Source organism: Poeciliopsis prolifica, unplaced genomic scaffold (genome assembly GCF_027474105.1).
Source record: "Poeciliopsis prolifica strain line A6 unplaced genomic scaffold, Auburn_PproV2 SCAFFOLD003, whole genome shotgun sequence".
Taxonomy (NCBI): Eukaryota; Metazoa; Chordata; class Actinopteri; order Cyprinodontiformes; family Poeciliidae; genus Poeciliopsis; species Poeciliopsis prolifica.
Genome location: NW_026562378.1, coordinates 3245075 through 3269141, shown reverse-complemented (window position 1 = coordinate 3269141; position 24067 = coordinate 3245075). Strand labels below are relative to the sequence as shown.

General features: G+C 39.9%; 1 protein-coding gene across 14 annotated transcripts in view; it reads left to right on the top strand.

Moving 5' to 3' along the window:
• The window catches only part of LOC129353750 (inositol 1,4,5-trisphosphate receptor type 1-like), a 108304-nt gene that overhangs the window by 53723 nt on the left and 30514 nt on the right, over positions 1–24067 (top strand). For 8 of the 14 annotated variants that reach the window (XM_055023226.1, XM_055023181.1, XM_055023141.1 and 5 more), the window contains 9 exons: positions 11103–11286; positions 11626–11891; positions 13075–13275; positions 15724–15834; positions 17075–17170; positions 17245–17379; positions 18189–18296; positions 18685–18916; positions 21793–21915. In XM_055023226.1, coding sequence (XP_054879201.1) covers positions 11103–11286; positions 11626–11891; positions 13075–13275; positions 15724–15834; positions 17075–17170; positions 17245–17379; positions 18189–18296; positions 18685–18916; positions 21793–21915 — 1456 coding nt within the window. The remainder of the gene's footprint in view (positions 1–11102; positions 11287–11625; positions 11892–13074; positions 13276–15723; positions 15835–17074; positions 17171–17244; positions 17380–18188; positions 18297–18684; positions 18917–21792; positions 21916–24067) is intronic. The other 6 variants (XM_055023242.1, XM_055023236.1, XM_055023232.1 and 3 more) reach the window with 1 other exon arrangement.

Genomic DNA, 24067 nt, shown 5'->3' with positions numbered 1-24067 from the left:
CCGGGAGTCTCGCAGACGGAAGTTTTCAGGACAAGAGTGCCACTGTTTGCAGTGAAATCATTTCAGCGTCGCAGGGTGTACTGCTGGTCTGTGCCGGTGTGTCTGTGCATGCTTCGTGTGCGTGTTTGCGTGCTGCTCATAAAACCGTCTATCAGGGCGTTCTGGTTTGTGGTTTTGTGCAGTGTGTGTGATGTTGCCGGCTATCTTGCATAATGCATCCTCCATTTGCATGTTGCTGTTACCTGACGAGGCCTGACTTCCTTAGGTGTACGCTGGCTTGACTCCCGGTTACATAAGCTGCAGCGCTGCCTGGAAGAGTGACGCCCAGCGCCTCGGGCCGCCTGGCGTTCCTGCCAGAATCTTAACTGGGTCATGCTTTGCTAATGGGAAGAGGGCAGTGAAAGATCCAACCCACAAACTTGGTTTCAGCAGGTTCTGTGATGCAACTTGAGAAAACACCACTTCTTGTGGCCTGAGTTTAGACCTGCTTCTGCCAAACTTTAGGGCTGAAGTGTCATTTTGTATTTTTGTCGGTTCAAAGTGCTTTACATCATAAAAAATGACCAATTATGAAACAAACGATAAACATTATTTTGTTTGTTTCATCAAAATCATCACTACCCATCAAATATGTTGATTAATGTTCCAGTTACTACTAATCAAAGTCAACTCTTTTAGATTTGATTTAAAGAAACAGTAGTTTCACAGTTTTCTGGAAGCTTGTTTTTGAATAGTAGAGCATAGAAGGTGAAAGTTGCTTCTCCCTGTTTGGTTCTCCTGCTGCAGAGTAGAACCAGCACCAGAAGACTTAATTGATCTGGAACCTCAATACAATAACATATATTAGAATATGGAGTTGCCACAGGAGCTCAAGAAAATAGTATTTTGCTCATTTAATCTCAAATGAAAACTCTTTTTTTCTCTCTCTCATTTTGTTTATTGCAGCTACTGAAATTCTATTATCGTTTTTACAAAAAGTTAGATTTTTTCAAAAACGATCGATGATCAAAAAGGATATTTAGTCCAGAAATTTGCTGAATTTTTGGTTTTTGAAGGTTTCATTTTTGGAATATGCAGATTATTATCCCCTCTACCTTGTGTCTTCAGAATAAAGTGACAATTTTGCAGACACTTTCACACAAAAAGTAACAAAAAAGTTAAATAAGGAAAGTTGAGTGTCGCACTTTGGTATCAGTTTTGCAAACGAGGACGTATTTCATATTTTATCACATCATCACCTAGTTATTATCAGTAGCAGGACTTTGCATCCATTAAGCAAACGACTGAATCTGTTTCAAAGAAAGCCACCCTGACATAACCACTGAGCTGGTTAAGTCAGATCTTCGTAACTCTATAGAAGCTTTTTTTCTCATTAAATCCACTTCTTTTTCTCTTAAAATTAAAACGTGCCATTGGTAGAATTGCATTTTATTTCTGGTCATTTTATGACTATACAATGTAGTCATATAGTCATAAAATTCACATCGCCTCACCCTAATAGTCTGCTATACAAGTCCTAGATTGAACAGAACCATTAGATCAGGGGTGTCAACATCCAGTCCTCGAGGGCCACTGTCCTGGAGTCTCTAGATGTGCCACAGGTACAAAACACAGGAATGAAATGGCTTAATTACCTCCTCCTTGTGTAGATCAGTTCTTCAGAGTCTTGCTAATGACCTAATTATTCTATTCAGGTGTGGTGCAGCAGAGGCACATCTAAAAGTTGCAGGACACCGGCCCTCGAGGACTGGATGTTGACACCCCTGACCTAGAGGGACAATCAAATATCTAAAAAAAAAAAACCTTCTCACCAGATACTTTTTGCTGCACAACACATATTATCTCGTGCGCACCAGATAAAATCTCGTGGACATGAGACGCTGCCTGGTGCACATTAATTAAGGGCCAACATGGTCGGACAGAAGTTGAACGATGCGATTTTCGTCACGCGGAACAAATTTTTCGCTTTTGTTTTATTCTTTTTTTCCTATGATTGAAAAAAAAAACACTTTTTAAAATGCTTTCTGTAATATCTTTTATTAGAAAAGAAAACAGGGGGTGGGGGAATCAGTTTAAAATTTGAAATTTTTATTTTTAAGCCACATTTCCCAGCTTAACTGCTCACTGCTGATGAGCTTTATCATCCCAAAGTCATTTTCCAGTGTGATGTGGCACCTGACCACATTTTCCTAAAGCACATATTCCTCCTTTATTGACCATTAAATCACTATTAGACTTCCTCACAATACCTCATAGATGATTAATCTATGAGGTATTGTGAGGAGAAGAAGAGAGAGAGGAGATTAGCTGAATGCTGAGCTCGGCAAAATCAGCGTGGCCACAATCTTGAAGCAGAACTTTATGCAAAAGAACAAATTTTCTTTACAGCATATGGCATACTATTTTATTAGAACATTTCTGAAATAAAAAAAGTTTCTTTATTGGTCTTCAACAGAATGGAAATTTTCTAAACGTGCATGTTAAATTATCAAGGAAGGTTTTATTTGAAGCAATGATTTGACTATCAAACATAATCGCCCACAAATGATTTGCATGTATTTTACAGGATGTCTTGCAGAAAAGTTCAGCATTTTGTTTAACTAAAAAAAAAAAATGTACCAAAGTTATGTGCGGACATGAAATTAATTATTTTTCTGAACAACACCGTGCTACAATTGAGCTTTGTATAAATATTATCTGTGATCCAGAGTAAAATAAAAACTCTATGTATCAGCAGATCCATCACATTTTCCTGTCTTGCACAACTGGTTGCATGCCCCGCTTTCAGGACAGAGGAGCCCATTGTTGCCTCAGTGGAAAAAACTGCAGAAAAACACAGATTGATGCATGCGATCTGGACTTTTGTTTTCAGGGCAAAACCGGAGTTGTAAACAAGCCAACAAGCGATGTGGGGGGAAAAACAAAAAAAAAAACTCTGTTTATGACAACTTATTGCTACGGTTTCTTCCTCGTCTTTGTTCCTGTGTGCAGAACATGCTGCACAAATGCATCAAATGGTTAATTTTATTGAGAAGCAGAAAACACAACAAGCATTAATAAAACAATGACGTAATCCATCTCCACACACCAAAAGAGTAGATGTAAAAAGAAAAAAGAAAAGCTGAAGTGAGAGCTTGAGTTCAGGTTGAAACGAGCCAGAATTAAACTTATGAAATGTGATCATCTGGGATTTAACCGGTAAAGGTTGAAGGCATGTCGCTGGAACTTGATGAACTGGATTTTGCCCGTCCAATCCAGATGCGTTACAGGGAAGCAGCAAAATTATTAACTTCACACGTCTGCAGAGATTGTTGCGCACTTTCAAAGCCGCTTGTGTGAACAAGGCCAGCGTTCAGACTATGAGAAATTGAAAGCGAGGCAGGAAATATTTTCATTAGACAGTTTTATGCTATGGTCGCAAAGATGAAGACCCTCTTCTCCCCTCCCCCATCTGTCAGCCTTCAACAAGTCAACCGCTCAGGCCACCACATCCTGTGACAAAATGTGTTAGAATCACAGAACCGGCGAATTTCAGCAGCATGTTTGGCGACAATAGAGCGCCGCTCGTGACGCTCCGCCCACTTCACACCCGCTTGCCAACTCTGCTCCGGTTGTTTGCTTCAGAGGGGTGATTGATTTCAGCCAAGCGTTTCGCCACTGCAGTTCTCACCAAAAAACAGAAATCACGCTGAGACGGGAAGAAAGCGTCTCGGGGCCGTTCTTCAAAGGAATTTGTGACAGCTGCTGAGAAGCACCATGGAAGACGGGCCGTTAGCAAGCGCTGCGCCTCATAATATTGTGATTTGTAGGGTACGTGTAATTAGCTTTTATCGCTGGAAGGAAATGGCAGCGACTAACATCTATAACTTGAGACTAAACTGTTAAAATGAGGATAACGAGCATCTGAAATGCATCCGCCCAGTATTTAGCAACAAATGACATCATTAGCTGTTGATTAAAACCACTCCTCACGAAGAACACAAGCAAACCGGCAAACTCTTCATTTATTCGTTTCTCTTTGATTTTTACTTGCCTGACAATCAGTCACTTGCTTTTTTTCTTTATTTCATAATTAAATTGTATGACAATTTCAAAAGTATCTAGATTTAATATTCATACACAACATTATTACGACTGGTTGCTACGGTTTCTTCTTCATCTTTGTTCCTGTGGTTAGAACAGGCTGCACAAATGTTTCAAATGGTCGACTGAGAAGCACAAAACACAATAAACTTCAAAAAAGCACTGACATGGCCATCAAAGCTGATACATTTCATGTACCTGGAACAAACCCGTTACTTTAATGGTGGACACAAAAAAATTGAAGGAGAAAAGAAAATGTGGAATCATGTGAACAGATGTCAGCATTGTGATATTTCAGCAATAATATTGCAGTTAGATGTTTTCTTGATGGTATGCGACTCTACCTCCATCCACCCGTTACCTTCCACTCATCTGTGGTTGGATCGTCGCGGCAGCAGCCTGGGCAGAGGCCCAGACTTCCCGCTCCAGCTGCTTCGGCCCGCTCTTCCAGGGAAAATCAATGATGAATCGAGCAATAAATGTTACATTTTGTCAACTGATACATCATCAAACTGTATCAGTTTGCCATCATGAAATATAATGATCACTGTTCCAGTCATTGCTATCCAAATGCAGCTCTAGTCTGTTTTATGGCCTTGATTTAAAGGAACTCTGTGTTTAAGCAGTTGCGCAGTTTTCAGATCAGTGGAACATAGAAACTGAATGCTGCATCTGCACGTTTGGTTCTGGTTTGGGGATCCAAACCAGAACCAAGGCAGACCAGAACCAGAAGACCTGCAGCATCTGCAAAGTTGATGCAACAACAGCTCTGTGAAATACTTCTGTCTTATAAATCACAGACTTGGAGCCAAAATACATTAAAGTCTACAGGGTTTCTGTTCCTGACTTTTGTCTGCCTTAAGGCTCTTCCATACTTCATTCGAAGGGTTAAAACTGACATTGATGTCGGCACTTAGTGGAAATGATTTCTCTTCCAATTACCTGTTTTTTTGTATCTGCAGGTCACATAACAGCTTTTCAGGGGCAAATGTTTATCAGACACAGTGAGAAATTATGTACACTTGTAAGATTCTTCACAAAATGCCTACAGAGATTGCTAAATGGCTAAAAACTCTTAGAAATTGTAAAGCCATTGTCCATGGAGAATGCTGTCTCCAGAAGGGTAGGACACTCTTGTTTTTGTTAGTTGTATTGTTGAGGACTTTACGCATGCTGAACCCAGAGAGGTTCAGTACGGTGGTCTGTGGGGAGTGTGAAATGTGTGTGTGAATATGAACATCCTGCAGCCATGTGACCGTGTCTCAGCTCAAGGTGAAGTATGGAAGACCCTATACAGGAAAAGCCTGTTCTCTTGTCTTCCCCATTTGAAGAACTTCTAAGATAAAGGGCCATAAAATATGAATTACTGATTAAGAGTTTCCAAATAACCAGATCACATTATAAAGGTAAAGTTTCAATTATATTGACAAAAAAACAAAAGGTGGTGCACACTCTATTCAAACGTTCCTTATCAAATTCCATTACCTGTCAATCCATAAAAGCAGGTACCTACACTGTGTAGGTAGGAGCTTTTTTAATGAGAGCCTGTTTCTGTTATTAGACTAATGAAGTATATCGTCTCCACTCCTCATGGCATAAAGAACATCTTTTCAACACTTTCTCACTGCATGAGATCCCTGAAACTCATAGGAGCAAACAGGTGTTGCCAATGTTACTCGAGAGGCTTGTTGTGGCACGCAGCTTTCCCTTCCCAGACTGATCCCCCTCCACCTCTGATTGGTTCAAGTTCACGGCTCGGCCACCTCTTGGAAACCTTTAAAAAGATTCTGCAAAGTGAGTTTCCAGGCATTAACGCCGTCAACATGCCAGCTCTCCTTTTGCCACAACACATCCAAGGATTGCTCCTTTTCAGATGTTACAGTTTAAGGAAGTTTGCTTAGTTCTGGTCAGGTTGTTGTGCTTACTTTATACTTCGCTGCCTTTGATTGGCTAGTTGCCTGTCGATATTTCTGAGAAGACGCTTTAAACGATCGGTGAACCGTGTCTGTCTTGTGTCCGCTTTGAGGAGTAGATCTCAGTGGATGGGTAGCTGGGCGGTGGCAGAGTATCCAAGCTTTGCTACCCAATAGGAACAGAGATGGCTTTGTCACTCACTGAGGTGTCAGGCTGCCGAGGCGGATAAAACCAGATAGCTGATGGTATAAACAGGCCTTACATAACTGGCTCGTGTTGATGCCAGGAGCCAGAGTGGCATCTGACAGGAAGCGGAGAGAAAAGTAGACGCGCTAAATAGTCAGAGAGAAGGTCCCCGCTGTGCCTCCCATGTTGATCCCGCAGATTAGGAGAGAGAGAGGCGAGTCGGTATGAGCTTACATGACCGGCAACAGGAGGAGCTGCACAGCTCCCGGCGGCCTTAATGGCTCTGTAGTGATACACAAAGAGGGTTAATCTTCCCTGTGGAGAAAGCTCAGGCTAATTGGCTGACTGACTGCTTATTTTAAGAATGACTCAACAGGCACTAGGGAGAAGCACGTGCTGAACACACTGTCTAGAGAGGTTAATCACATTGGAAGTGGGGGCCTTTTCTTTTGAATTTGTTCCTTTTTTGTCACATGATGTCTTGATGTGCTGCAAGAAAGTAATTTGTAACTTTGCTCTGTGCAGGTTTTCAACGCATTTAATAGTCCAGTGCTGTGAATGTGGATCTAGACTATTCTGTTGTATCTTGTCAGGGTTGTTGTGCTGCTTCAAGGTGAACTCGTGTCTCATCGTTAAGTGTTTTTACAGGGTGTGTTGCACAATTGCCCTGTGTTTAGCTCAATCATTCTTTCCATAAATTCCGACCAAACTTGTTGACGCTTTAGTTCAATGATTGCTTTCTTCTTGCCACTCTGAAGTGACTCATAGTTTTCTAGAGTGCGGGACCAACACTCTTCCCATAGACGAGATCTGGCTAATCCCAGAACCCAAGACGAGATCTGGATAATCCCAGATCTCGTCTTGGGTTCTGGTGGAGCTCTGCTGATGCGGCTAACTCTGGAGGAGCTGCAAACATTTGTACATTTTTGTTGAACATATACAATGACTGTTTTACTTTTGCCCCGATGAATTTGTAGGACTTTGTAATATATCGGCAGTGACATCTATATCGGCCAATATTAGTAGTATTTTTTAACGTATCGGTAAATAAAAACGGGATATTAATATTAATAATCGATATTTATTTGGATCTTGTTGCGGTTTTGTTTTATGGGGATAAGGGAGATGGTTGGTCATGTGGTTTTTGTTTGGTCATGTGACAGTGATAGCAATGCAGCACAGGATTGTGGGTAGATCAAGTAGCTGTGGTGATGTCAGCTGTGTTTTGTCTTTGTTTTTTTCCAAGGTATCATGGTTGGTGAAATACCTAGAGTATATACAATGTCGATAACTATCAGTTATCTGCCATAACACCAATGTCGGATATTGATATTCACCCAGACTTTCATACTGGTGCTTCCAGTATAAAATGTGAACATGCATTCAAGGATTTTTAAATTTGAATTGAATCCATCGATTGGTATTGGTCTTCTGATTATAAAATCCCCTCGAAAAAGACATTGACGTTTGTGGTTGTAACGTAAAAGTTAAAGCAGTATAAAAACTTTTGCTTGGCACTTTAGCCACTGGACAGAAAAAAAGCTGTGAAACTGAGGTTGCATTTAATCAATTAACTTTTTAAACCGTGCAGTTATTTTACGGATATAAGCGAGGCAGTCCTTTCTTGTGTATAAATTCATGCCAACTTTGAAATCAATTTGTAAATCCATCCTTGAACTGCAGCTTCATACGCAAATTAGACCAGTCTGAGCAAGCAAGCGTCTGTCGGTCTTACTTTGCAGCGATAGTCATCAGCAGATTCACTTTGGTTAAAAACAAATGAGGTCTGATATCCACCCGGAATCGGAGTAAACAGGGCCCCCATACAAAATTTGTACGCCATTCCTTTTGCCCCGGGGGCAAAGTACGACTGCCGAGTGTTGGTGGAATGAAAGCCTTCACATTGGTGAAGAAATTTAGTTTTTATGGGCACGGTCATGAGTTCTGTTTTTAATACACTGAATCCTAGAGCTGTTGTTTTTCTGTTCTTTTGAGTTTTCCCTCCTTAAAAAAAAAGAGCTGGCTTGTTAATCAGATCACTATCACTTGTTTCTGTGTACTCCCAGAAACAAGCAAGAATAGTTGCATAAAGGAAGAAGAGAAGAGGAGAAAAACATTGTAACATATGAGGGGGATCCGTTTTCCTCGGGATTTGCCATGCCCACACTGCATGCCTGCACTCAATGGCCAGCCCTGTTCGCTGTTATCAAAGATTCCCTGGGCTGATATGATACTTTGGCTGTGTGTTTCATTGTTTAGACATTTCCTCTATCTCAGACAAGTAATTTAGTTAGGCTGAACCTAGAAAGAGTCTTATGCAACAGGCTTTCCAAACTGCCCCAGAATCTCAACGTGATAAGTCCTGCTTCCATCAACCCCGGGCCCCACCTCCCTTCCTACTTTCGAACTCTTTTCCTCTCACACCACACGTTCCCTTCGTGCCATTCTGGCAATGAAAGTAGGGCAGGGTTTTCCTCTCTTTCTGTTTCTCTCTCTCTCCCCTGCATCTGGCCCTCCTCAGCTCACCCTCTGTGGGCTGATGTAACAGTGTTTAGAGCTGAGGTGCTGTGTGCCCTCACTGTAACCACTCAGCTGATTACATGTCTTACGTAAAGGGGGACGAGGACGGGGGTGGGATTGCTGCAAGGAAAATGGGGCAGAACAGACGAGTGGGTTGCAGGAAAAAATAAAACGTAACCCTAACGCTGTCGCACAAGATTACAGTCTGTGTACTCGCACCAAGTGTAGAACATTTGATTCCCTATCATTTCTTCGGCTAACTTTCCCCACTTACCAAAGTAATTATATCTGCGAAACTTCCATTAGGGTCTAGCCCAGTTTGTGTTTGACGTGACTAGCCTCGTGTTCAAAGCGTGCTCGCTTTTGAGGTATGTGCATGTGCAGCACGTGGACGAGTTGTGGGACTGGTTGCACGCCTAAGAAGCCTTTAGTAGTCGGCTGCAGGCTAATCCCAGATCTTGTCTTGGGTTCTGCTGTTGATGGAGAGAGCAGCTCATAGACATCGACACCCAGCATGTCCATGACATGCCACAAATACGTCGCTGGCCAAGGGGTCAGAGGGCACACAGGGTAATGTTGGGTCAGGTGAGCGAGGAGGAGTGCTAAGCTTGTTTTCCTGTGAAAGGACTCTTATGTAACCGTGTCTAACCAAACAACTGACTCAGAGCTTTGCCACAGAAGCAATAAGACAATAAAAAGAGTCACCTGCAAGAAATAACAAGGGAAGTTGTACTCAGTAGAGTATTATCCAGTAACTCAACTCATTAAGTGACACACACTGTGTAGATGGATTCCACAGAGACCGGTGTGTTCAAACCTTTACTTTTGTTAATTATGAGGATTTTCTGTTTACAACTCATGAAAACACATCATTCATGATTAGAGTATTACATTAAACCGATATCTAGGCCTGATATGTTATCATAATTTGTTTGACAATAAATTGTCCTGGTTATAGTCGCAATCAATGATAATCTAGTTGAGACCAGTGTGTGCCACATACAGAGTATTTAAACAATACATAAACAGGAACAAAAAATCCACGGAACCAAGTCATAAATAAAATGTATCAGAAATAAATCAGCATGGAAACTCACTTTAATTTCTCTTGGGATTAACTGCTCATAGCGACAAACTTACTAATAACATTCACTTTTAATACAGAAATGTGTTGACAAATGAAAAGCATGTTTTGTCTGCTCAAAAATAGACATTGTTAAATATACTTTTAATCTGACTAAAGAGCCTCCCTGGAACTCATTCAAACGTATTAAGTAGAACTGGATATTGTCACCTTAAAGCAGGGGTGTCAAACTCCAGTCCAGGTACAAAACACAGGAATGAAATGGCTTAATTACCTCCTTCCTTGTTCTCCAAAGCCTTGCTAACGACCTAATTATTCTATTCAGGTGTGGTGCAGCAGAGGCACATCTAAAAGTTGCAGGACACCGAGGACTGGATGTTGACACCCCTGCCTTAAAGGATGTCGAACAGAAATATTGTTTTGATAAACAGGATTATTTCAAGTCCCGCATAATACACTGCTGGGTGTAATAGATGGCATTAGGTTGTAGTTTGTATAAAAAGAATAAGTCATTAACGATGTGGAGGATAAGTAGTATTAAATTTTATTCCAGTGTTTATAGATGAATTGAAATCAAATCCACCTTTTGTCAATTCATTGTAAAGCCAACGCATAACGTACAAAAGGATGATGAAAGCACTTAGTAGGTGAATCAGTGCATAATTGCAGTGTTGTACAGAAACTTAGCACAGGTTTATCATTCTAACAGCTTGTGGCAGGAAGCTGCGTTGCAATATAGTGGCTCTGCCTTCGAAGGTTTACAAAGTAGATAAATACTTAATAAATCCTCAGCAAAGTTTTTGTTAAAAATGTTCTTCAGGCTGAACTAGTCCATGTATCATGTGGTTTTTCTAATTCCAAGGTGACAATAAAACACTGAAAATGACCCCCTTTTGTGTGTTTCACAAACTGAATAAACAAAGTAAATGAGAAAATATGTACATAGCTATAAATCTTTCGTGTCTTATCAGTCACTGTCAGCCACAATGCTGCTGATTTAGTCTAATATATGTGTGTGGAGATTAAAGCAGACACTTTTGGAGCTAATGTTTAGTATTCCAGTGCTAAATATTAGCTTCAAAGGTAAGATACAAAGCTAATATTTAGCACTGTAATGCTAAGTAATAGCTTCAAAGAATTTCACTTTTTCAGCTGCTAGATTGCTCTTCAAGATACCGACCTCATTTAGAGAAGAATTATAACACCTCATATCTTTCTTTTTATTTGCAGTTCTCAAAACGAAGAGACTAATGTTGAATTCCACTGATGTCCTGTAATTGTTGGGCCTTTTTCTCTGCTTCGCTTGTTCTCACAGAGGTCCTTTTATAATCGTTTAACTGGAGACAACAAGTCAGAAAAATTCTTCAAGGTGTTTTATGAGCGCATGAAGCTGGCCCAGCAGGAGATCAAAGCCACTGTGACAGTCAACACCAGCGACCTGGGGAGCAAGAAGAAGGACGAGGAACCACCGGACAAAGACATGCCAACACGGAAAAAAGGTGACAAAACTTTAAGGAGTTTGAAATATCTTCAAATTAAAATTTGAAGAGGCAATAAGCAGAAACATTGGCTCTAAAACTCGAATGTGGATCCCTGATGCAAAAAAAAAGTCAGTTTTCTACGCAGCACTTTATTTCATCTCTAAATATGTTTAATGTTGCTATAATTGTGTACTACAAAATGTTTAACAGCAGCAATAATGAGGCAGATCTTAGTAGAGTAGGAGTACAGTGTGGCAATATTTAGGTTGTTTTATGAATACCATACTGCTTGTCAAATGAAGAATCTCATTTCCATAATTGTCACTATTTGACTCACTTTTGTATAATTTTGGTTAGTGAAAGACGTGCCGGTGGTTGCAATGGTGACCGAGGAGGTGAAGGAGCAGCTGGTGGAGGCCTCCGCCATCACCAAGAAGGCCTACACCACCTACCGTCGCGAGGCGGAGGCCGAGGAGCACCAGGCGGCCGCCGCCGATGGCGCCCCCGGTCCGACCGCCGACAAGAGCCAAGAGGAAGGCGAGATGAGTGTCATCATCACCATTATGCAGCCCATCCTACGCCTCATGCAGCTGCTCTGCGAGAACCACAACAGAGACCTGCAGGTCAGCCGGCGTTTATCATTCTGACTACGGGGGACGATGGCGTGCATAAACAGTTCCCCCGACCTCTCATGGGTCGACAGCAGGTCTTCCTTAACCCGCCGCTTTGAAACTCAATCATCGCGCTCGGTTATACAGAAACGAAACCGTGTTGAAAATAGTTACCGGTTGCAGAACTTCCTGATGCTGCTGTTTCCATATCTTCAATGTCTTGGTCTGGTTTCACTATGATGGTGTGTATTTGTAAGCTCCTGCAGCCCAGACAGAACACTTCCTTCACGCACAGATTCTGTTTACTCTCTAAACTGGGACGGGTATTTTTAAAACGGGGTGTCTGGATGTCCCTATTTCACCGCCATCTCCTCCCAAAAGGCATAAGATATTAAATCATCCTTTTGTAAAACAGTGCTTTAGAAAAGTTTGCAAACCATTTAAATGATTGAATTTTGTGCAACTTTAAACTCCCAAACTTAAATGTCTATGATTGAGATATTATGTGATAGACCAACACATCCTTTTCCTTATCAAGGAAAAGGATGCATATTTTTCACCTTTGTAAAGTTTGCCATGCATTTGCATTCAACCCCATTTGCTCCAGTAACTCTAAATAAAATCCAGTACAACCCATTGTATTAACAGGGTGCTAGGAAGAGAGCTTTTTTTATATGATGCACTTGTATTAAAAAAATAGCTGCGACTAAGTACAGATAATAAACATTCACAATATGGAAAGAACTAAAGACTACAATAGAAACGGTTAAATGCAATAACAGTAAGAGCAAAACTTTCATTGTGTTAAAATCCAATGAATAAAAATTTATCTTTAAGAGTCTCAAGAGTGGACAATACATTTAGTCTTGAGTAAATATTTAAAATATTTTAAACAATAAGGGGGCTGTATATAAATACACATTTCTACTTTTGTAAGAAAAAGAAATGATTATTTTCCTTCTGATTCTCAGTTGTTGTGTTCTTGTTATTTTTTACTATTACATAAAATCCTGCTCTGAAATTTGTAGTCATGTGAGAAAATGTTATTTAAAAATCTAAAGAGGTATAGATTATTTTTTCAAGAAATGGTTTTATTTACTCTCATCAAGGCACAAACCTTACTTGAGGTGATTTCCATACGCCCTGCTTTAGAGAGAATTAATCTATTAATATTTTCTAAATTGTCATTCTCCAGAACTTCTTGCGCAATCAGAACAACAAAAACAACTATAATCTGGTATGCGAGACTCTTCAGTTCCTGGACTGCATCTGTGGCAGCACCACCGGGGGACTGGGGCTGTTGGGACTCTACATCAACGAGAAGAACGTCGGGCTGATCAACCAGACTGTGGAGAGCCTGACTGAGTACTGCCAGGGCCCGTGTCACGAGAACCAGGTGATAAATCTCCTCTGAGCACTCCTTGTGCAAGAAGACTTACGGTTTGACATCAAAATTACAATGCTTACCATTTGTATTAAGTTCTAGGTGTGTAGGTTGTTTTTTTTAATTATCATTTTAGGCAATGATTGTGAAAATGTAGTTTTGATTGATTCTTTTCAAGTAGCTCTGTCATAACATTCTGGTCAAGTCTGAACCTGGTGACTGAATAAAGCCAGTGGCTGCATGAAGTCATTTCAGTTCTCTTAGACGGTGCTGGAAAGGGGATTGCCAAACTAAAGGTGGCTCTTCATTTAAATCCTGTAACAAGGAAAACACTGAGATAAGTGGCTGCGTAATGCTGTCACCTGCAGTATTTCAGTCCTGAATGAAAGCGGCAATGCTGACACGAATGATTTGTTTGCCACAAACCACGAAGATTCGAAAGAAGCAACAGGACGTAAAAGTCGTTGGGGTCAGGTTAGTCATTGACCTGTTTCAAGTCATGTGAGTCCTTAGGCTCACATGGAGGAACACTTAAATATCTTGTTCATTCTTTTGGCTGAATGAATTATCCCTGAATCTTATTAAAACAGTGCAGAAATAAACCTATGTGTGCCCTTGTGACTTCTCAGCACAATTAAAAGTTATTCATATTTGACTTCCTGCTTGTGGCCTTCGTTTAGTTGAAAGTTCCTCTGGGTTTTCCTGTATTTACTTCCATCCATCCTCCACCAATTCTGGCTAGCAACTAGTGTGTTGCTGCCACCGTCATGTTTCATGTTGGTGTGATGTGCAGTACTTAAAGCATAGTGTATAGCATGTAGGCAATAAAAGGTTCACTTTAGTCTCATGTGAGCAGAAGATCTTCCTCCACATGTTTTCTACGACCCCTACAATGTTCTTTTACTGATAATCCATTTTATGTCTTACTTGTTGATTTTGTAACAGTGACATTAAAATTAGTTACTTAAGGCTGCATTCACACCAGCTAGGTTTAGTCCACTTTAATTTAACCCTTGTCTGCTAGCTTAGAAAGCCTGGTTTGTTTGGGAAGGCATGAATGCGTAATCTGTCTCTGATGCGGACCAAAAAAGTGACCGGTCCACATAAAAACCTTGGTCTCGCTTTGTTGAAGTGAACTTTGGTTCGGTTTGAATGCATATGGGAACAAGTGGGCAGAAAAGTGCTCCAAAAGCAGGAAGCTAACTATTTTGCTGGGCATCTTGGGTAAATAAACCAAAACAAACGTATGATTAGTGCTAGCACAGGAATTTTCTCATTGTCTTTTGCCGAAGACAATCCTACAACTGCTAAAATCTGGCGCTACTTCATTTTTATTTACATTTCGTGAAGAAGGAAGTTGCGCTCAGTGTTTTCTTCAGAGGGTGTTTGTGTTGTTTCCTCCAGTGATCGTTGGTGCACCATCCTCACAGTCAAGGGGAGTAAACAGGTTTTTCAAAGGGTTTTGTTCACTTGACAGAGTGAAAAAAAAACACGCCAAACCGAAAAATGTGATAAATGTCGCAGTTGTGCTCACCTATGTAATAGGTTGTTTTTATACCTGATAGAGACTATCTTCAGTATTTCAGATTTTTAAAAAATATATATTTTCTTATAGTATTTGTTTTTACTATTTTCTTCTCCTTTGTGAAAATATTTAATGAATGACTACATGGGTGTGTTTTTATTAAACTTTTGGGAGAGGAAGGAAAAGGTGGTACATCATGTTTCTCTGGAATAAAGACGAGTTAAAACTCATCTCACAAACTGCCTACTCCCAAAAGTTGATGAGTCTTCACAGCCCAACCACACCACTGTGGTTTCATGTTCAGTGTTACGCCCGTTACAGCTGCCCTCATGACTCTTAAGTCCATAGAAATTATTAGGGAATATAAAATCAAGACTTTGAGAAAATTCCTAGCAGAGGAATTTGTGCTTTTCTTTGCAGTGCGACCATGCAAATATTTTGAAATTCTTTTGTTTTTCTTTGAGGTTATGCAAAGCTTGTCTAAGTGTCTTCACACAGCATTTCCTTTGAGTTGAGATCTGGACTTTGTCTTGTAGTAAGTAGCACATATAGACCCTCACATCTTCCTCGGTAATAATTCAGTACTCTGAGGATTTAATAGTGGAGTCAAAGTCTGCAGCTTGCGTTGGTCCTGTAACCGCAGGCCAACCTTGAGACCCCCTCTCTATCGTCAGTCATTGTCATGTGCATTGTTCATCAGCTTCAAACATTATCTTCATTATCTTCAGACAGCTCCTCTGTGGTTTGATCAGTTTCGTGTTTTAGAACGGTTGTGGTTTGCTTACATGAAATGTGCAACTCAAAACCCCTAATGGGATTTTGAGTTGATGCTTCAAGTTCATACATGATGTATAATGTTTAAATGGTTTTAGATTTGAAAAATCTGTGTAATTTGTAAAATAAAAATTAAAAACTCATTTTCTTTTGCTTTCCAGAACTGCATAGCCACTCATGAGTGCAATGGCATTGATATCATCATTGCTCTCATTCTCAACGACATCAACCCGCTGGGTAAGAAGAGGATGGACCTTGTTCTGGAGCTCAAAGTGAGTGATCTTTGGTCAATTTAATGGTTTTCAACTAAGAGAATTTGTGATTTGACTAGTTTATTTCCTTATTGCCTGGCAGATGGTCTAATTTCTACATGCAGCCACAACATATGCTAAGAAAGACAATAAGAATCATCTTTGTTCAGTTGCACAGAAATATGTATTGCTGTAGCAGAGAACGTGACAAATAAAAAAAAATCACTCGGTTTGTCTTGAAGCAACTGGGGTTGAATCCAAAAGGGTGTATAGAAAAATTGAAAAGTAAATGTATTAGTATTTCCTTATAGTACCATAGCTAAATAAATCAGTGATTAAACTCAGACTCTTATACACCTGTCATATTATCACATTTATAGCTGGAATTTTGGTTTTTGGACAAAGATGTGCTAGTTAAAATCGATTATTGATCACGATAGACCTCTTATTCTTCTATAATTTATCATGTTGTCACCTTCCTGAAATAATGGCCTAAAATGACTTGGACCATTACTTTAAGAAGGTGACGATATGTAATTTGATAGCCACAGACTCTTTTTGTAAGTCTAGCATGCGATAAATACCACAAGCACTACAAAAATGCTATAGCAATAAAAACATTAATCTCATACTTTGCTATGCAGACCCTTTGTCTGCGCTAATGAAGATAACTCACTTCATCAATCTGAATTCTTGAAATGGTTAGATCAAATAGTTTGACCTGCTTTTTGACCAATTCACCAAATAGGTTTTTTGACCACTAGGGGGAATCCCATAGTCAGTCTGGTAAAAAATAAAAGCCAAAATGATAAAGCAACCTGTTACAAAAAGAAAAATTATGTGGCAGAATCAAGTAAAACACTTTCCATTTCACACCTTTGCATACCAAGCAACACACATACGCACACGCATACACACACACACACACACACACACACACACACACACACACACACACACACACACACACTCTAAAAATGTAGCTTTATTTCATCATGTGTTTATGATGATACCTGTTTTCCAACACGTCAACACAGGCATCAGGACAGGAAAGGGTGTGATAGCATATTTATATTCAGTTAAACATTTTACAACATCTTTTCTGGCTGCTGTTGTAAAGTTTTCAAGAAAAGTTGCCTGTAAGGTAAAAGAGTAAAATATACCACTAATACCTCTTGCAGAACTGGTTCCATATAATACTGGCACATGAAAACTTTGTAAAACTGTCTACTACGTTCTCATTCACTAATTTCTTCCCTAGAACAATGCCTCTAAGCTGCTTCTCGCAATTATGGAGAGTCGCCATGACAGTGAGAACGCTGAGAGGATTCTATACAACATGAGGCCCAAAGAGCTGGTGAGCAAACGCCGCACATAAAATCGTCAAACATTGTTGATTTTGTGTTCTTCTGACCTTGTGGGTCCTTGCAGGTGGAAGTTATCAAAAAAGCCTACATGCAGGGTGAGATAGAGGTGGAGGAGCCCGAGGAGGGCGAGGATGGAGAGGAGGAACATTCTGCGTCTCCGCGGAACGTGGGACACAATATCTACATTCTGGCACATCAAGTAAGCCCCCAAAAGAGAACGCCGCCCCTCTCAGTTCTCATACATGCTTAAAATACTCAACAACCAACAAATTTAGTTGTTCTTTTTCAACGTGTCATTTCCTGTTACTCATTAAGATGCACGTATGGGTGCAAGCGGACCGGACACCACTCCAAAAGCAGGTGGTGAGCAATAGCACAGAGCATTCTGGGTCAATAGAGCCAAAATAATAGAGTCCAGAAGTGCAGGGAGAAAATGACTCGTGGTCTTTTATAAGACACGGAAAGGACGTCCTACAACCGCTAAACTCTGATGCTACTCCATTTTTTGTTTACATTTGGTAAAAAAGAAGTGGCGCTCAGTGTCTTCTTGGGACGTTTTCATGTCGATTCCTTCAGTAGTTCTTGGTGCAACTCCACCACAGGTGAACAGGTTTTTCAATTAGTTTGGATCCTTTGACAAAGTGCAGTGTGAAAGCGATTGCCACCACCTGAAAGTGTAGCAAATGTTGCAATTTTAGTCCCCAGTCGAACCGAGTCTGCTGGACTATCAGGTGTGAAAACTGCCTTAGTGAGACAATATTCAAGCCGATTATGAGTTCAATTAAGTTTACAACATCTCAATACAGCCAGAGCCCTGCCCGCGTTCTTTACAACAGCTTCTTGATGTTTACTGTCAAGACACACAGAAGATGACGTAGACCGTCATTGAACTTAACTCAAACAAACAGCCATTCTTAGTGCAACACCTTTGACTAAAAGGCAGCTACGCCTTTCTGAGGACTTCACAAATAATGGAAGTGCTAATTATCTGTGCCTGGTCTGTTTCAGTTGGCGCGTCACAACAAGGAACTGCAGGCAATGCTGAAGCCTGGGGGGACGTACGGAGAGGGAGACGAGGCTCTGGAGTTCTACGCCAAACACACGGCTCAGATCGAGGTCAGCTGTTTAGCCGCCGTGCCTCGGCCAAGCAGGAGTTTTATATATTTGCTGCTGACATCTCTGGCTGTCTGCCATGCTTTGGTGAAGAGATCACCCGATGCGTGTCATAAAAGGGTTTTTGTTTAAATTTTATTACCACAGTTATTAGGTTTCATCACAGCAGGATGCCAAAAACCTTTGGCATGCTCGCTCATTTCCCGGTGCGGCCTCGTAAGCAGAAGGAATGCAGATTGTTAACATCGATTTGTGGTAAAGTTGTCAGTGGGGTTTTTTTCTTTGCAGAGAGGTCCAGTATTTTACCAGAGCAGCAAAAGACTATTGCACACCCAGTCAAAGAGCTTAGATCTAACTGTTGCATCAAGCTGACTGTTGTGGTTGCATTCAGATCGTACGTCTGGATCGCACCATGGAGCAGATTGTGTTTCCAGTCCCCAACATCTGCGAGTTCCTCACACAAGAGTCCAAACTGCGAGTGTACTACACCACAGAGCGGGACGAGCAGGGCAGTAAGATAAATGACTTTTTCCTGCGCGCTGAGGATCTTTTCAACGAGATGAACTGGCAGAAGAAGCTGCGAGGTACTCAAGAGGCCACTGGTAACCCAAACACCGTACCCTGTGCGTTTTTCTCTACCTTTTTTATATCCTTCTGCATAGTTTGCACTCCTTCCTTGTGCATCTCTCCAGGCCATTATGGGAAATGAAATTTTTAAAAAGCATGAACGAGATTTTTTGAATACTTGCGGAATTTTTTTTTTTTTTTAAACTTGTGATCTGACTGGATTTCCCAAAACATTTTCTTCTTCCTTGATACTCAGATGATCACATCACAGGCACTTGAATTATATATTGTGAACCTTTCTTTGAAATGACAAAAACACTGTAGATGAATCACAAGCTAATCATTATAGCCTAATAAATCCTAGATCCGTTGATGCGTATATCAAATATTGAAACATACACATGCAAAAAATTAATTAAAACATTTTTAAAAGCTTTTTCTGACTTCACTGATTTTGGCATCAGGTGACCAAAAATTAAAAACGGTTGATCCAACATCAGTTAAAATCCTCATGAAAATATTGGATCACTTGTCTCATTTAAGAGTACTTTGCTAAAAGCACTGTAATAAATCATGGCTGTTCCAGTTGTCTACGCTATAACAAAACAAAGATGTAAAAATTGTAAAAATCTAAAACTGTATAGATTTTTATTTAGAAATACTAACATCAGGACAATTAATCAATTCTGCTTACAAAAGAAAAAGTTCCAAACCTTTCCTGAAACAGTACTGCAAAAGTGTGAATAGTTAAATCATTGTTTGGGCTTGCAAGAGAATTTATGGTTTGTTGTTTATTTGTTGTTAGACAAGGAAAAATGGCGCAAACCAAAAGAGCTGCAATTTATAACCATAGAAATGCTTTAAAGCTTTTAAATGATTGTTCAAGAGAACAGTCAGTCTGCTTGGACCAAATTTCAAAGGAAAAAAAACAAAAACAAAATGAAAACATTGTAAAAAGAAATGATTTGAACATTTTTGGGAAAACAATTCAAAGTGTAAGAAATCATTTGAAGGAAATAGGATTTATATGATGAAATAAAAGTGAAATGTGATTAGTAGTGAAACAGGCAGTTCCACAAAGTTAAAGAGAAGCAGTCATGGACAGGGATTTTTTTTTCTTTTTAATGCACTGCGTAAAAAGTTTGGAACATTTGTTATGTCCTGTAAAACATTAAGAGATGGCCATGTGAAGAAGACAAACATTCCCAGAGTCATTGATGACGTTGGGTTATAAATGTCAATGAAAGTGGGGGTAGTGAACACTCGTTAGCTGTTATCGCCCACTGAGAGGTGGATTTATCAGGTTAAAGTTTACATTTTTAACCAACTTTAATGCCCCATTACTTTCTTTTTCTTTTATTTAAAATTTGAGTCAATAATTTACAAAAACACTGCTGCTTAAGAAAGATTGAATATGAAAGCACACATTTGTATACATTTAAGCTAATTTTCATAAGACTACAACATTTAGATATCTAATAAAATAATTATATGTCCTATTGGCAATGTTTTTCTTATAATAATTTGTTTTCCCACAAACGCCGCTACTGAATAAATGTCCAGTCAGAGCAAGTATTCTGTTATTGATTGGAGGTTGTGATACAGTACTTTATGTTTTTGTTGTTGTTTTTTGACAAAATTCAAAATTGAATGAAATATATCAAAGTGTTTATATATATATATATATATATATATATATATATATATATATATATATATATATATGTATATATATATATATATGAAAGAGATTAACTCCTTTTGTCATGAACCCTGGAGGGATGCAACAGGAAATGCCTAATAAACCTTTTTAGACTTAATGTGAATATATGTTTTTTTTTTTTATTAAACTGTAGTGAATATTTAGTATTAAACAAATTCAAGCTAAGCTTGATGCACCAAGAATCATTGCATAACCTTTGTCATACGTAACAAGTTGGTGAATTTTAAGTTGCAGTGGATAGTTGAATTCAACGACCCCTGAATTCAACTTTGGGTTTTACATCTAGGGTTGATGCAATTAGATAATTGTCTGAGTATTCTCTCCTCTTTCACCTGAAAGCAAAAGGCGTTTCTGACGAGATTTGGCTTATCTGGGTCTTTTGAGTGTGCTCAGACTCTTATGACCTGCTTCCTGTTCTTGCCAGTTGGAGCGATCAGAACCACTAATTGTCACTGAGTCTGGAGACAAGTCAAAGCAGCGTATTTAACGTTTCAGTGTAAATCTACATATAGAAACTAAACCAGAGCAGAAAGAACATAATGAAAACAAACAAAAGTAGGTTTCCTTTTCAGGTCGAGTCGTGAAATTGACCTCTGACTGACTCAGTTCTCAGACTTCGCTTTGTTTACGCTTCTCTCTGTACTGAGGAACATGTTCTGGCTTGTCCCATGGTCAGGCGTGTAGGAGTGTTGCAGGTCTGCAGTGTGAAAACATGTGAGAAGCCACCTTCTGTTTTCTCTACGAGTGAATCAACACACCAGGAGATTGTGCTCTTTCCGCTGGTGCAAACCACTTGACATGAACATAATGCCTTTCAGCTGCCAGTTCTGCTTTTCTGCAGAAAAACTGGGCCCAAAATAGCATTGGCCCATGATACTGATCTCCTGACCAAGAGCAGCATATAGGTTGTGACTAATAACCACTTTGGTGCAAAATGTCAAAAGGCAATCCGGTTGTGTTCCAAACTGAATTTCCTAAAGTTCAGATTGTTTTGTTTGTGTTAATATTTGAGGTTTGGAAAATAGAAGAATTGCAGTTCAGACTGTACATTTTGACACTTGAGGTCAGGATGAAGAGCACTTCTGTTTGGGTGTAAACGTTAATCTCCTTGGTAATTTTATTTAGTACGTTGTACTTTGTTGAGGATGTTTGCATGCTGCTGTATTTTCTATTGATGAAATTACTCAAAATTGTAAAAATCTATTTCAGCTCAGCCCATCCTTTACTGGTGCTCCAGGAACATGTCCTTCTGGAGCAGCATCTCCTTCAACCTGGCCGTACTCATGAACCTCCTTGTGGCCTTCTTCTACCCTCTGGAAGGTGTCCGTGGAGGTCAGTCAACTTTCGCTTTATTACGCCACACGCTGTCGTGGGGGGGGAGTGCTGATACCTCACAAACTTCTTTGTTTTATTGAATTTTTAAAACTTTGTGGTTTTATTGGGCTTTATGTCCTGGTGGAAGGTGAACCTTTGCTGAATTCTCAATTCTTGTTGAAGAAAAGCAACGACCCCTACATGGTTTGTGGAAAACCACCAACAGAACTTTCTATGGTCATGGTCATTTTTTCCCATAAATATCAGATTGATGGAGTTGACAAGCAATAGTTACCCTCATCTCCAGAGTTACCTTGGGCTACATCTCTGATCATTGATGTACTTGGTTGGCATTTCAGTTGAAGTAGATGGTCTTTCATTAGTGTTGATTCTCAGTTGGGAAATGGTTGGAAGTAATTTATAAATGTTAGTTGGAATTGGAAGAGTAACCCTAATGGTGTTATTGAGAAAAACACATTAGGAGTGGGGCAGACGTATGAGAAGATGGCAAAGAAACTTTAGGATTACTAGGACCAAATTCATTTCAACTTTAGCTGGATATTGTCTAGGGATCATAAGCACTGGTTGCTCCCAACTATAAAACACAAAATCAGAGGCAAGTGCAGTGAGGAACATTCAGACCTCTACATTGGAGAAAGTAAACAGTGATGAGGGATGACCCACAACGAAAGAGCAAACTCTTTTAGTCAAGAATCAGTGGTTCATTTAAATCTCGAGGATGAGGAAGACAAGTCTTTGACAACCTTCGTATGAAGACTGCAGTCTTCACAAAACAGAATGCAGGTGGCTTGAGAGGTGTGACAGAAACTATCTATGTTAAATATGAAAAACCACCCAAAAAAACAGAGGATGTGGCCTCAGGTCTCATCTTGCTAACACCTGACTTGTTCCACGAGGCGATTTTACTCCAAATCATAGCTGGGGACACATGACCAAAACAAATTATCGTTGGGTACATGTTTGCGTTGTCAGGCAATTATGAGACAGACATTGATCTGAATAGAAGCTGGGGACAGTGACATATGGATCCTACATGCCGCACAACAATCTTCATGACCCTAAAAGTGATTGTTCTGATTTCAGGTTGTAAGCCTATGACTTCCAGCCAATGTTTAGAATCTTCTGGTGGAGAGTTGAAACCTTTTCAAGCAACAAGAAAAGTCTGGTCGTCTTCTAGAAGTGCATGTTCAGTGTGCAGCCAGAATATCCATCAATGAATTGATTTTATGGTCAATAAAACCTTAAGAACAAAAGATGTTCATCGAAATCTCTTAGTTGTAATGTATTGAACAGAACTTTATGTTTTCATTGATGTAGCTATGCTAACAAAACTGAGCATTCACGACAGGCTATGCTAGCTGCAGTGTAGGGATGAGCAGCCACTTGCGATTGTGATTGACAGCACTAAAACTCTCCTGCCACTGACTGGTTGTCTCTATATAGCACTGGGAGAAAGCAGAGGAAATAGATTTTTCACAGATTATCTCTCATACCATACAGTCACAACATAATGACAGTTTTAACAAATAGGTAAAAATATATACAGTTAGGGCCAGAAATATTTGGACAGTAACACAATATTTGTGAGTTGGGCTCTGCATGCCACCGCATTGGATTTGAAATGAAACCTCTACAACAGAATTCAAGTGCAGATTGTAACGTTTAATTTAAAGGGTTGAACAAAAATATGTGATAGAAAATGTAGGAATTGTACACATTTGTTTACAAACACTCCACATTTTAGGAGCTCAAAAGTAATTGGACATATAAACATAACCCAAACAAAAAAGTTTTTTCTCAATATTTTGTTGCGAATCCTTTGGAGGCAATCACTGCCTTAAGTCTGGAACCCATGGACATCACCAAACGCTGGGTTTCCTCCTTCTTAATGCTTTGCCAGGCCTTTACAGCCGCAGCCTTCAGGTCTTGCTTGTTAGTGGGTCTCTCCGTCTGAAGTCTGGATTTGAGCAAGTGAAATGCATGCTCAATTGGGTTAAGATCTGGTGATTGACTTGGCCATTGCAGAATATTCCACCTTTTTGCTCTCATGAACTCCTGGGTAGCTTTGGCTGTATGCTTGTGGTCATTATCCATCTGTACTGTGAAGCGCCGTCCGATCAACTTTGCAGCATTTGGCTGAATCTGGGCT